A 14,206-nucleotide genomic window follows, 5' to 3' on the forward strand; every position below is an offset into this window, starting at 1 on the left:
CTCCTGAAAGGCCACAACACAGTCACTCCAAACCTTCTCTTTTCCAGTTTGAACAACCCCAAATCTCAGCCTTTCCTCACAGCAGAACTGCTCCATCCCTCTGATCACCTCGGTGGTCTCCTCCAACAGCTTCATGTCCTTCCTGTGCTGGACCCCAGGGCTGGAGGCAGCTCTGCAGGTGGAATCTCACCTGAGCAGGGCAGAGGAGGAGAACCCCCTCTCCCTGCTGCTCACGCTGGGGGAGCAGCCCAGGGCTCTGGGTGTTCTGGTCCAACACACCTGACCAGGGCATGTCCAAGCAACTCATGCACAAGTCCTTCTCCCAGGGCAGCTCTCCAGCCCTTCATTCCCAGCCTGGATTGATACTGGAGGTTGACCTGACCCTGGAGCACCCAGACCTTGATCTTATTAAACCTCATACCTAAGACTGCATTATTATCATCCCTTCCCTGAAGAGCCTTGGGTCACTGAGATGGCAGAACAGAGACAGGCAGGATCACAGCTGACACAAAAATGTGCCTAGGAGCAGAGGTGGGCTGAGATCTCACCCACTCACCCATTCAGGGGAAAACCCCTTAGAAATTCCTGCTCCTTTCAAATCACAGTGGGGCCAGAAAGGAGGGATGAAAAGGAAGGTTCACTCAACCCTAAAAGCACATTTAGTAATAACACTGCACCAGCCTACAGCCCCAGAACACGTGTAGGAGGGTGGTGTGTGACCCCAGCACCCCAAGGGGAGGCTGGTTCAATTCTGTGGGTGGGGCACAGCACGGGGCACTGGGCACAGCCCCGGCCTCGCACACAGCCCAGGAAAATGTGAACACCTCAGGAACACGAGGATGCAGTGCTAACCTACGGATAACAGTCCCAGCCCCCTACCAAGCACAGAGTGTAGGAGACAATCCAAAGACCCCCTTTGTAAGTAAACACTACAAAGGTGGCAGCACCCCCATCCTCACACATGGCTCCCGTCAGTGCGCACAAGGCACTGTCCCCAAACACCCTCAGAGCAGCCCCCAAAGCCCTCCCAAAGCACATTCACAACAACAGAGCCCTCTGTGACCCCAGACACCCACTCAGCCCCACAGCCCACTCCAGCATATCCTGTGTAACCCCCAAACACTCCCTCAGCCCCACATCCCCTGTGATAGCCAGACCCCCTCCAGAGCCCTGTTCCACGTCCCCTGATTCCCCAGATACCCCCGAACCCCCTCCAAAGCCCATTCACAACAACGGAGTCCCCTGTGGCCCCCAGCGAGCCCCTCAGCCCACTCCCCCATGTTTCCTGTGACCCCCAGGCCCCTCGGCCCCGCACTCTCCTCTGTGCCCGCCGGGCCAGGAAAGCCCCCCCAACCCCCTTTTCCGGACACAGAGCGCACTGCGGCCGCTCCCAGGCCTATAACCGCCCTCAAAGCACTAGGAGCACGGAGAAGACCCCCAGAAGCTCAGAGAAGAGCGGGAAGGGGCCCCCAAAGCCCCGCGGGGTCCGCGGCCGCCCCCCAGCCCCTCGAGGCCGCACTCACCGCGTCCCCGCCGCGGCCGCTCCCTCAGGCGGGCGGTGGGCGGAGCCCCGCCTCTGAGCCCCCTCCCGCCGCCCACGCCGCCACTTGATTGGACCAGCTCCGTGATTGGCTTTCCCAATAGGCCAATAGGAACGGAGAGAGCGGCAGGGGGCGGGGAGAGAGAGGTCGGCGCCCGCGGGGAGCGGAGCCGCCCCAGTCCAGCCCAGTTCCCTCCCAGTGCCCTCCCACAGCCCCTTTCTGTCCCTAAAAGCGCCTCCCAGTCCTCATCCGCTCCCCTCTAAGTCTATCCCAGTCCCCTCCCACAGCCCCTTTCTGTCCCTAAAAGCACCTCCCAGTCCTCATCCGCTCCCCTCTAAGTCTATTCCAGTCCCCTCCCACAGCCCCTTTCTGTCCCTAAAAGCGCCTCCCAGTCCTCATCCGCTCCCCTCTAAGTCTATTCCAGTCCCCTCCCAGTCCATCCCCGTATATCCCAGTCTATGCCGGTGCCCCTCCGTGGTTCCAGAGCCCTTCTAGTGCCCCTTTTTTTCCCCAAAGTAATCTTCTTGTCCCTCCTAGTCCCATCCAATCCTGTCCTAACACCTCCCACTCTATCCCAGTGCCTTAACAGTCCACTCCCAGTGCCCTTTTTGTCCCTAAACGTGCCTCACAGTCCTTCCCAGTCCTGTCCAACCCCTCCCAAATCCCATTCAATCCCCTCCAAGTCTATCCCAGTCACTCCCAGCTAATCCCAGTCTATCCCAGTGCCCTCCAAATAAATTCCAGTCACTCCCAGTTCATCCCAGTCGGTCCCATTACCTGCCCCAGGTCGCTCCCAGTCGCCTCACAGTGCCCATTTTGTTCCTAAAAGTGTATTTTTTGTCCCTCCCAGTCCCTTCAAAGCCCATCGCAGTTACCCGCAGAACCCCACATCGCGTGTGCCCACACATCCCCGGTGTGCCCGGGGGCAGGTGGGCACCCTCCCGGTGTGCTCCCACCTCCCGTTGCTCCGGGACCGCTGCGCCGCTTTCCCGCTTTCCCCGTGGGGGAGAGAAAGGATGAACCCCGCTCCTGGAGCTGCTCCCGGCGTGTCCCGGGATCGCTCCGTCCTCCCGGAGCAGGAGGAGGAGTGTGTCGGCCCGCGGGGCCACGGGAGCAGGAGGTTCCCCGGTGCCGGTACCGGGTGAGCCGCGGTGCCCCGGGAGCAGGAGGTTCCCCGGTGCCGGTACCGGGCGAGCCGCGGGCTCACGGGAGCAGGAGGTTCCCCGGTATCGGTACCGGGCGAGCCGCGGGCTCACGGGAGCAGGAGGTTCCCCGGTGCCGGTACCGGGCGAGCCGCGGGCTCACGGGAGCAGGAGGTTCCCCGGTGCCGGTACCGGGCGAGCCGCGGTGCCCCGGGAGCAGGAGGTTCCCCGGTGCCGGTACCGGGCGATCCGCGGGGCCCCGGCGGGAGCAGGAGGTTCCCCGGTATCGGTACCGGGCGAGCCGCGGGCTCACGGGAGCAGGAGGTTCCCCGGTGCCGGTACCGGGCGAGCCGCGGTGCCCCGGGAGCAGGAGGTTCCCCGGTGCCGGTACCGGGCGAGCCGCGGGGCCCCGGGAGCAGGAGGTTCCCCGGTGCCGGTACCGGGCGAGCCGCGGTGCCCCGGGAGCAGGAGGTTCCCCGGTATCGGTACCGGGCGAGCCGCGGGCTCACGGGAGCAGGAGGTTCCCCGGTGTCGGTACCGGGCGAGCCGCGGTGCCCCGGGAGCAGGAGGTTCCCCGGTGCCGGTACCGGGCGAGCCGCGGGCTCACGGGAGCAGGAGGTTCCCCGGTATCGGTACCGGGCGAGCCGCGGTGCCCCGGGAGCAGGAGGTTCCCCGGTATCGGTACCGAGCGGGGCGAGCCGCGGTGCCCCGGGAGCAGGAGGTTCCCCGGTGCCGGTACCGGGCGAGCCGCGGTGCCCCGGGAGCAGGAGGTTCCCCGGTGCCGGTACCGGGCGAGCCGCGGGCTCACGGGAGCAGGAGGTTCCCCGGTGCCGGTACCGGGCGAGCCGCGGGGCCCCGGGAGCAGGAGGTTCCCCGGTGCCGGTACCGGGCGGAGCGGGGCGATCCGCGGGGCCCCGGCGGGGGCGGGGGGAGCACGGCCCGGCCCCGGGCGCTGCCCCCAGCGCTCTCCGGCCTCCCGGGGCTCCCGCCCGTTTCGATTTCGTTTTTCGCCGGGATCGCGGCGCGGGGACGGGAGCGGAGCGCTGCGGACGCCGCGGCAGCGCCGGGCTCCGCTCGCACCGGGCCGGCCATGCAGGTAGGAGCCCGGCCCCGGTCCTCGTCCTCCCTCCTCCCCGGCCCCTCTCGGGATTTCTCCTCCTCACTTCGGGCTTGTTATGATGCGTGTATCCCCACTCGTGTGTTCTGTTTGTGCTGGATGTTGTGTTCTGTGCCTTCAAGACTGGCAGACCAACAAAAAGCTAATGTAGAGGCAATCGTGTTGGCTGTTATGAAGAAGTTGACGTATGATGAAGAATATAATTTTGAAAATGAGGGTGAAGTTGAAGCAATGTTTGTGGAGTACAGAAAACAGTTGAAACTGTTGCTGGACAGACTTGCTTGGGTTTCACCAGAATTCCTGTTGGCGTCTGTCCACAGAGTTTTTAACACGACACTACAGAACTGGCAGAGTGCATGATTTATGGAAGTAAAAATGGCAATAAGGCTGCTGTATATGTTGGCTGAGGCTCTTCCTGTATCTCATGGTGCTCATTTCTCACAAATTTACCCTAAACAAGGACAAAATTTGTTGGAAGTTCATGCCCTGGGGGGTGACCCCCTACCCCACCTCCAAATGGGTTCACAGAGCAGCCAGGAGCCTCTGTTCCCACATTGGGTTCTCAGCAAAAAGCTCCTCTCACTCATCTGGGGGTTCCTTTCCACCCTGCTTTTTCTCACTTTCCCACTTGAACAAGGACAGTATTTCCTCTTTAAGCAAAAAAAAAGCCATCTCAGAAAAGTCTGAAAGCAGCTATGCAGAGATAAAAGCAAGAACATAAAATTAGTGTAACATAATAAAAATTCAGAATGTATCTCAAGGCCTAGAAATCTTTAGGAGCAAGAAAAATACCAGATTTGTTCTGGTTTTACTGTAAATCTTGTTTGTAAGAGAGTCACATTGATGGGAGAAAATTAAAATAACTTTTAGAGAGTTCTAGACAAAATACACTGCTGATTTCTTTCACTTTTATTTTCCCCATAGCTTATTGCTTAGAGTGAATCTGAAAGACAGTTTGCATTGCTGCCAAGCCTGCACAGAGTTTATTCTGGAGTCTCACTGTTCTCCTCATGCAGTGTCCTGTAGCTGCCTGCTTTTTAAATCCAATCCAGTGACCACCACGTTGTCCTTCTTTTTCAGAAGGAAAATTCTGACATTTTCAGAATTTCAGAATTCAAGATTCAGAAATCCTCCCACCAGCCTGCTGCCTTCCTCCTGCTGTAACTCCCAGGGAATCATTTTTCCCTGGACTGATGCACTGTATTGCTCCTCGCTCTCTTCTCCTGATTTTGGGAGCTTCAGCTTTGCATTTAAGATGTGTCCAGCTCCCATCTCCTCAGCCCTCATTTTCAGAGGGCTCAACTCCTCTGCCTGCGCACACAGTCGAGGGGTGGCTGCTCTAAATCACCTGCAAAAGCCTGCCTGAGCCTGAAGTGCTCAGAGTTGGTAACTGCTTCAGAAAATACCATTTGACAACAAAATTGTTAATTTTCCAGTGAGCGAAGCTGAGAAATTGCTGGGAGCCACATTAATAGGTTTTTAAGGGGAAACATTATCTGCTTGGCTACCAGTAATATTTCAAGATCTAGATGTGGCTGGAAGCAGGATCTGAGCTCCCTTCTGGCTCATGTGCCCTGGCTGAGAGGGAAAAGTGATTCTTGAGGGGGCCAGCACTGCATGGAGTGAGCAAGAGGAGCTTGTACCTCTCTAAACCATGGGGTGGCCATTTCCACTTATGCCCAAATGATCCCTGGGGACAGAGTGAGATCTCTCTCCATATGGTGTTTTCAAGACAAAATCAAAGCACTGTTGCCAGGTTTATTTTCACAGCTCTAAAGAACTGAAGTGCTCCTTTAAAACCTTGAGCATGCAGGGCCTGCAGGAGCACAGGCCCTGTCAGCCTTTGCTCCATCTCCTGCTTCCCTGCAGCCATGGGGAGTGGGGATGGAAAACCACCATCCAGAGCCTGAATGAGGGCAGGCTCCTCTGCTGAAGAGCTGGAGAAAGAGATCTCTTGGCAACCAGGGACTGGAAAAGGGTGAGGAAGAGCTGTAGACATCACATCACACCTGTGGTTGCTGAAAGTCTGCTCAGAGAAAGAGATAAACTTATCCAAGCATTACTCTGGGAAGTTTGAGAAAGCTCAGGGAAAGAATTAAAACAATCCTTAATCTTTGCAACTAGTGTTTTAAACATATTATTTACTTATAAAATCTTCACAAGAAGAGTGCTATTCCTAATTAACCAATAGTGAAAAGAGTATTAATTAAGGACCAATTTAGTCCAACTTTATCATAACTATAAAAGAATATATAGTGTCTAATAAAATTTACATTTGCCTTCTAAAAACCTTAGAGTTTTTGTCACTTCATCCATCCTTAATACAAAAACAACACATGTCACATCACACTGCTATGAGAAACCAGTTAGGAAATACAGGAGCAGGTGGAGTGTCTTGGTTTGGAAAGCCAGGTGTCTGCTGAGGAAGGCAGGAGCCTCCTCTGAAATGGAAGATGTAAACCCCCTCCCTCTGAACTGTTATAAATTTTAAATTAAGGGATCTCAGGCAAAAATACGGGAGCAGCAATAACAGTTCTTCAATAGGGAAGAAAATAAAAAGATAAAATAAACAATGCAGTGAACCAAACCAACCCTGCCAGAGCCAGAACACACCTGACACCCTGTGGGTCAGGGTGCTGGCAGCAGTCCCACTGGAATTGTGGCTCAGCCCTCCTGCAGTGCCAGGGGTGGTTCTGCTGGAGCAGGGATCCTGGAGAAAGGTGCAGTCTGCCTCTGGAGATCCAGGGGCAGAGGCAGCTGCTGTTCCTCTGGGAAATCCAGTGGAGAAGCTGTGCTGGTGTTCCAGAATCTCCAGATTATATCTGAGTAGGAATGCTTGGCTCCTCCCTCTGGGCTCACATCTCCCAGTGGGATGCTGTAGCTCTTATCAGCCATGCAGGGACATTCCATGGCCTGTTATCAGCAGCTGTCTACCCGAGGGAGGAGTGGGTGAGGAAGAGATAAGGAAAGCTGCCCACTTGACAGAAGACAACTGCCATACAGATGGCAAATAGAACACAACTCCCTTGGCAATCCAGGACATGGAGGCACCTCCAAAGCAAAGGCAGGACCAGAATTTCTCCCCACTGATGTATCTGATCTCTTCCCTAGGGCAAAGTGGCCATCAGCTCCTCCAGCCCCGTGGTGGCCGTGTCACTGCCACCCCCATCCCAGGCCAGACCCTCACCCATCAGCACTGGGCAGATCTTCAGGCTTCCAGGGAGGCTGAGTGAGTAGAGGTTAAGCAAGTTAGGGCTGCCCAAAAAGGAGTTGCCATGGGGTGGGACAGGGTGGGTACAGCCATGGTGTCCCACCCGGGGACCATTCCCTGCTGACAAGGGGAACAAGGCTTCCTCAGGGTTCATTTTCTCTCTCTGGGGTGTTTCTGACCCGTGAGCACTTAATACAGAGGGAAAGTTTGGTGATGGAGAAGAAGCCCCACCTGGCACTCAGCAGTTTTGAGAGCAGAGGTGTTTTCCTGGTTTCAGGAATCCAGCCCTCCCTGTGGAGCAAGGATGATGTGATCCACTGGCTGCGATGGGCTGAGAGGGAATATTCCCTGCGGCCCAGCGAGCAGAGCAGGTTTGAAATGAACGGCAAAGCCTTGTGCATCCTCACCAAGGACGACTTCAGACACCGAGCTCCCAGCTCAGGTGAGGCCCAGGGGCTTGTGAGCACCATCCCAGCACAAGGTGGGGATCCAGCCACTGTTGTGGCTGGACTGCACCTGCATCAAAGCCAGTGGAGTCCAGGGTGTGCTGCACTGGGCAGCAGGAGCACAGGTCTCTGCTTGTTCAGTTGTCTTTCCATCATGCAAAGTACATGTGGTGCACATTCCAGGGAGCCACAGAAACTTTAAAAATCTTACAGTGGTCAAGTTAATGGGTAACTTAAAAAACAGATAGAAGTTTATTTTTCTATTTAATTTTCTCTACTGTGTTGCTAGCACTATAGGTGTTTGATCCTCTTGTTTACTCTGTAAGGCTCTTTGTTACTTGACACCTTGAAATAAGGATATCCATGGACTATTAAGTTTGAAATGAACAGCAGAGCCTTGTGCATCCTCACCAAGGAGGACTTCAGACACCAAGCTCCCAGCTCAGGTTGGAGCCAGGGTTTTGTGAGCACCATCCCAGCACAAGGAGAGCTCTGCTGAGAGGGCTCAGTGGGTCCCAGCAGAGCAGGTTTTGTGTTGGAGATGAGGACAGCTCTTCCTGTCTCTGGTCCATCTGAACTAGGAGTACTTTGGTGTCAACGATGGAGAGAGACCAGGAGACTGACTCGGTGATCAGAATCCAATTTTATTGTGGGATACAAACAGTTATGTACTATTTCAGGGAGACTAGTAATGTGTACTACAATGATTAGGTTAAAATCACAAAGTTATGCACATAACAACATCTCTTGCTTGCAGAGTTTAATGGGATTTTCTTTTTCCAGCAAACCTGTTTGATTGAATCTTGCAATCCAGGTCTCATTTTCAAAGTTCTGTTTGCTTTTGCCAAGGCATCCTGTTATCAAATCTCTTATGTTAACCAGGTCCAAAGTCCATCATCTGTCTTGTGTCCCCCAACATTCCAACACTTTGGGAAGGGGAGTAACCCCACACTGTGTAGTTCAGAATCTCAGCAACATTATTCAAGCCATTATGCAAAGGCATCTGAGCAGAGTTTCCCTCCCTGCAGGGGATGTGCTTTATGAAATCCTCCAGTTCATTAAAACTCAGAGAAGAGCTCTGGTGTGCAGCCCCTTGCTGAACTCACCCTTCAGGAAAGCCAGGAGCACAGAGGAAGGTATGATGGGAGAAATATATCCTGGGAGAGCAGCAGTGTCCAGCAGGCAGAACCTGCCTGGTTGCACTCACCTGGGGCTTGGAGCTCAGCCTGCTGAAACCATCCCACAGCACCTGAGAGAGGCAACCAGGCCCAGCAAAGTCCAGGTCACCTGGGAAGTCTGTAGTGATGCAGCAGCTCAGAACCAGTGCTCTGGGGGTCTGTGGCAAACTGGCAAGGCTGTGACTTCCCTAAGAAACCTGCCTGCAGATTGAGATTTGGATCAGGGAGGGTCAAAGCCAGGCAGAGGCACAGCCCTGCTGGAGACTAGTCCTGCCCCACAGCTGGGAAAGGGCTGAGGAGCTGGGGCTGAGCTTACACAGAGATGCTGGGTGAATGGCTGGGGTGGGGAGAGGGCCCAGGTGAGGTTGGTGGAGGCCAGTGAAGCTTCTTCGTGCCCTTGGGGGGCCCAGGTAGGAGTTAGGGTGGGGTTGGATTGGTGTCAGAGGCTGGATGTGTGTGGAGGTGGATCTGGGAGCACTTTCCTGGGCTTTTCTATTGGTTCCTGTGCAAGGTAATTAACATATTAAGTCCCCACAAAAATTTACCAGGGGATGCCTCTGCTCTGGGGCATTTTCCTCTGCCAGTTTTTCTTCTGCATCTGAACTTACCCTACCTGACATCTCCTCTAACTCCTCTGGACTTTGTGCTGCTCCAGCCTTAGGAAAATCCCAGGCTTTCCCCAGCACCCTCCTCCTCTGCTGGGCTGGTCCCAGGCTGACAACCACCCCGGGCTGTCCCTCCCCTTCTGCTTCAGGGCTTTGCAAGGTCTGGGACCCTAATGAGCCACAGGGTGCTTATCAGGGGTTTTTTGCAGGTGCAGACTGCAGTGCTGAGGCTGCCCCAGTTGTTTCCTCGTGGCTGGGCTGTGCAGAGCAGCCCCTGTTCCACAGCCACACACAGCCACTGATCCTCTCCCACCACAGCTCCGAGAGTAGCTGCAGGCCAGGTGCCATCTGCTCTTTTCCTGCTCCCCTGTCAGCCCCAGTGGATGGGAAAATTGCAGGTAATTATGAATTTATAGCCTTGTTCCTTGGGGAAATGAAATGGTTCTTTGTCCTGTCTGCCCATCTGTCTCCCTTCCCCTCATTCTGTGCTCTTCCACCTCAGTTTCCCCACCTGAAAAATTGTAATTGCTCTGAGATCTCACTTTAAAAGTGCTGTGCCTGAGCTCTGTGCTCTTCTCATATTCATTGTCTGTCACCCTGATTTTTAAAGTTTTTCTAAGCCTTCTGACATTTACTTTCTTGTGACAAACTTTCTCACACACTTTACATAAATAACTCATTGTTTTGCATTCTTTTAGGGAGGAAGAAAAATTTAATAAACTGCTAGTTTGTCCAGTGTCATTGGAGAGGTGGCACTGTCACCCTCCAATCCACTGTCACTTTTAGAAATCTATAAATGTTGGAGTCAGAAATGAAAAACTCCCTTTTCACCTTGGAAGAGCTGTGTGTCTGTGTCGTGTTATTTTGTGACAATTGTCATAGTGACAGTGACTATAGTGACAATTGTCATCTCAGAATCTCTGCTGGTCACAGTGACCCCGAGATGTGTTAGAAAGTCTTTTCCCAGCCCAGCAGTCGAAGGAGGAGTCAGAGCTCTTCTGTTCTCTTTCTCAAGGTTGTTTATTGTTTCTTATCTATAAAATTCTTTCTCTGACCTGCTGAGGTCTGTCTGGCAGGTTGGGTTGAGGCACTCTGACCACCCTCAGAGGTGTTGTTGGTTTTTTATACTAAAAACTACCTGTACATTATTTACAGTAACTTCCCAATACCTATCATCTGTGTTAGACAGTGAGCTTCTACTCTAAACCAGTCCAAAAATGCCACCATCACCCAGAAGGTGGAGGCCAAGAAGAAGAAGGAGAAAGGCTGGACATGCCCAGGTTCCTCCATCTTGCCCCCTGAACCCCCATTCTAAAACACCCCAAAAATCTATTTTTCACCCTGTGACCAACTAACTATTATTCTACTTAAACTTTCTTGACTTGTACTTCTTCATACAAGGTTGGTGATTGTTTTTTCCAAGGGCTAAATCAAAGGCACAGGGGTCTTGGGCTCTGTGCCAAGGTCACTGAGCCCCCTGGGCAGGGGCTCGAGCCCTCCAGGGCAGCCAGAGGGATTTCCTGGGTTCTGTCATTGTCGCTGCTGAATGTGCAATCCTGCTGCTGGGCCAGCCTGGCACGGTGGCAGCTCTGTGCCAGCAGCTGCCCCTGCTCAGACTGCAGGCTGCTCTGGGAGTACGTGTACCAGCTGCTGGCCGACCGCCGCTACGAGCCCTACATCAGGTGGGAGGACCGGGAGGCCAAGGTGTTCCGCGTCGTCAACCCCAACGGGCTGGCCCAGCTCTGGGGCAACCACAAGGTGAGTGCAATTGAGAGGGGGTTTGGCATCCCTCAGAAGGAGTTTGGCATCCCTCAGAAGGAGTTTGGCATCCCTGCATGTCTCTTTCAGGAGCTGCTCCCCAGAGCTGGTGGCCCAGGGCTGGGGAGGGGGACATGGGCATGCAGGGTTAGGGGGAGATGCCAGCCTGGTGGTTGAAGCGGGACTTTCTCACCCCTTGGAAAGCAAACCATGAAGCCAGTCTGGGTTAGGGACCCACACTACAGACCCACAATGCCCCAAACCTGCTCAAATGTCCCGTGTGTGGCCCTGCTGCACACAGATCCAGACCCAGACCAGGAGTTGCTGCTCGCCTTTGCTCAAGACCCCACAATCCTTTTCTCCTTCCAGAACCGGATGAACATGACCTATGAGAAGATGTCACGAGCTCTCAGACACTACTACAAACTCAACATCATCAAGAAGGAGCCAGGGCAGAAGCTGTTGTTCAGGTGAGGTGAAGCAGAACAGAGAAATGGCATGGATAGGGCATGGAAAGGTGATGAGCTCCAGATGTTGGCAGCTGCTTCATCCAGCAACATCCTCCCCTGCACATACCCCAGTGGGTTTGTGTCCAGGCTCTGTCCTGTGCCAGCTGGGACCTCAGTGCTTCCTGGGATCCTCAGCAAAACCCAAGGATGGCAAATCCCCTCTGAGTGCCAGAGCTCAGCTGATCACAGACTCATGGAAAGATTTGGGTTGAAAGGACCTTAAAGCTCATCTCATTCCACCCCCTGCCATGGGCAGGGACATTTTCTACTCTCCCAAGTTGCTCCAAGCCCCATCCAGCCTGGCCTTGTTGAGGGCAAAGGCTCCAGCATTTACAGCCTGGTTTGGGGCTGGGTTTGGATGTGCCCTTAAAGTCACCACAGAATCTATTTCAGGTTTTTGAAGACTCCTGGGGAGGCTGTCCATGAGAAATCCAGCAAACTGGAGCAGCTGGAGAATGAGGACCATGAAGATTTGAAGGAAGACCCAGTGCAGCTTTCACCACAGTAAATCTTTGGAGGCTTCACTTGAGTGCATCACAGGAACCTTGTGCTTTCCTGGACAGTGCTGGTGTCTTGCCTCTCCTGGACAGAAGGCCACAGAGCTGGCCTGGATTTCAAAGCCTGCTGTGAGCCAAAGCTGGGCCATCTCTGGGGCCTCATTAGCAAAACACACCCAGAAGCTGTCCCCCAGCCCCAAAGCACAGGGGGATGTGTGGGCTCGTCTTCTGCTGGTTCCTCTCCTGCCCTGTGGGAGGGAATGTGATATTTTTGCTCTGAAATTTTGATGCTTGTCTTTAAGGTCCAAACCTGTGGAAAAGATCCCTCTGTTCTTCCAGGGAGATGAGCTGAGCAGAGCAGAGCAGGAGTTCTGAGCTGAGCCCCTGCTGCTCTGCTTGGGCAGTGAGAGCTGTCCCCAGCTGTGAGCCAGGGCACCTTGCAAACCTGGTGCATGCTGGAATCTCTTCTCCTGTGAGGCTGCTCCTGGGATTAAGGTTAGCATGTGCTGAAATACCTGCCTGGATCAGGCCTGGCTGAAGCTCCATGGTTGCCCATACCTGGTATTCACTTTAAATCCTTTTACTCCAGGTAATGACTTTTGTAATTAATTTTGTGATTAAATAATGTGAAAAGAAACAAAGCCAGTAATAAATATGACCCCACCCATGGTCAGATATGTGATTATTTGTTTTGAGTTTGAAGCAGGAATACCTGAAGTGAACAGAGTGTCTGGGAGCACAGAAAAAAACAGAAAATACCCACTACTATTTTCACTTTGCTTTCTGCAGAGGAAATAAAATGCTGTGACTGTAAGGTTGAAAACCTCACTTCTCGTTGTTTGAAGGTCTGAAACTAGGAAATCCAAGCTTTCCTCATTTAAACCCAGCTCCTGTGGGCACCCAGATCTCCTCCCCAACATCTTTTGGCAGCTGCTAAGCCAGAGGCCACCAGTCGGAGCTGCTCAGCAGCTGATGGGTGAGCACAGCACAAACACGTGGTTCCACCATGAGGTTTCCACCAAAACTCTGCCAACCTGAAACTACAGTCCCTTTGGCTGTAACTGGCCTTGGTCCTGCAGAAGTCCTTCACACCTGCAGCCTGGAGATGCTAGGTGGGCAGCAGCCAGTAAGAGACAGTGGAGGGCTGGGTGGTGGCTGGATGGCAAAGCTTCAGCAATGCAACATCTCTGGAAAACTGCCTGAGGAGATTTCACTTCCAGGAATATTCACCTGCTCAGTGGCAGAACAGAGGTGCTTGAAAATTTGAGTGGTGGAGGAGAAGGAAATGAGGAGCTCTAGTGGGGCAAATGAGTGTGAGGTCACAGCCTGGGGGAGATGCTGGCTAGGAAGGGAGGCCACAGTCCCTGCTAAGAGAGAGGCTGAAGGTTACCAGCACCCAGCCAGCTGCAGTCTGGGGATGCTCCCCAGCAGGAAGGTGCAGTGAAGCACCCAAACCTCGTCCTTCCCTCCCCAAAGGATGGTTTTTGTCCCAGGGAAGAGTCAAACCAAATCTTTCTCGGGGTGAGATCCTTCAGCTTTGGTGGGAGAGCAGATCTCCTTCCTTGGGAGCTGTAACATCCAGGCCCTGTGCCACTCCTGGGATAGGCACCCATGGGTGCCTTTGTCCTGATCCCCTCTTCCCACTCCACTTTCTTGCAACAGGACCAGCCCTGATGGCTCCTGAGGATCCCACAGCTTCTTCCACCTGTGTGTTTGGTTTGTTGGAGCAGGTGACAGTTGGTGGCCCTGGCTCTTGTGCTGTGCTAGCAGGGAGTGTGAGGTGACCTCTCTTCACCTGCTTTTCCCGTGATGACTAAAGATCACTCTGGGCTAGGCTGGGGATTTCCTTTCCTGGCTGGGAAGCTGCCAAAAGCCCTCAACCCTCCTTGTGCCTCTCTGAGCAGCTCCAGAGGGGTCTTGGGGGGTGGCAATCCAAGGACACCTTTGCAAGGGTGGGCTGGAATGATGAGCTTTGTCCATGCTCCTAGGAAGCTTTCATGTACCTCCTGGAGAAATAGCTGTCTTTCCCTGTGCCAGACAGAGGCAGGAGGGCTGTAAACCTGCAGCTTTCCTGGAACAGGAACCCATCCCTGTCAGTAAACAACGAAATAACCACTGCTTGTGCCAGGGAGGTTGGTGTGGGGCTGTGGGGAGGGACAGCACACGGTTGTTGGTGACTTCTGGCAAGGCTGGGGTTCAGGG

General features: G+C 54.0%; 1 protein-coding gene across 1 annotated transcript; it reads left to right on the forward strand.

Moving 5' to 3' along the window:
• Positions 1 to 3,699: 3,699 nt before the first annotated feature.
• Positions 3,700 to 12,818, forward strand: ETV7 (ETS variant transcription factor 7). Its single transcript, XM_059867918.1, has 8 exons — positions 3,700 to 3,779; positions 6,912 to 7,029; positions 7,289 to 7,453; positions 8,486 to 8,593; positions 9,450 to 9,638; positions 10,856 to 10,998; positions 11,368 to 11,468; positions 11,901 to 12,818. The coding sequence occupies exons 1-8, from the start codon at positions 3,774 to 3,776 to the stop codon at positions 12,013 to 12,015; spliced, it is 945 nt and encodes a 314-aa protein (XP_059723901.1). The 5' UTR covers positions 3,700 to 3,773; the 3' UTR covers positions 12,016 to 12,818.
• Positions 12,819 to 14,206: the final 1,388 nt, after the last annotated feature.

This window comes from Haemorhous mexicanus, chromosome 25, assembly GCF_027477595.1.
Source record: "Haemorhous mexicanus isolate bHaeMex1 chromosome 25, bHaeMex1.pri, whole genome shotgun sequence".
Classification (NCBI taxonomy): domain Eukaryota; kingdom Metazoa; phylum Chordata; class Aves; order Passeriformes; family Fringillidae; genus Haemorhous; species Haemorhous mexicanus.

Bases quoted from the DNA above. Each gene is read 5' to 3' on its own strand.
- ETV7 (XM_059867918.1), top strand. The intron at 7,454-8,485 runs GTGAGGCCCAGG...CCCTCCCTGCAG, and splicing joins ACACCGAGCTCCCAGCTCAG to GGGATGTGCTTTATGAAATC. The intron at 10,999-11,367 runs GTGAGTGCAATT...TTCTCCTTCCAG, and splicing joins AGCTCTGGGGCAACCACAAG to AACCGGATGAACATGACCTA.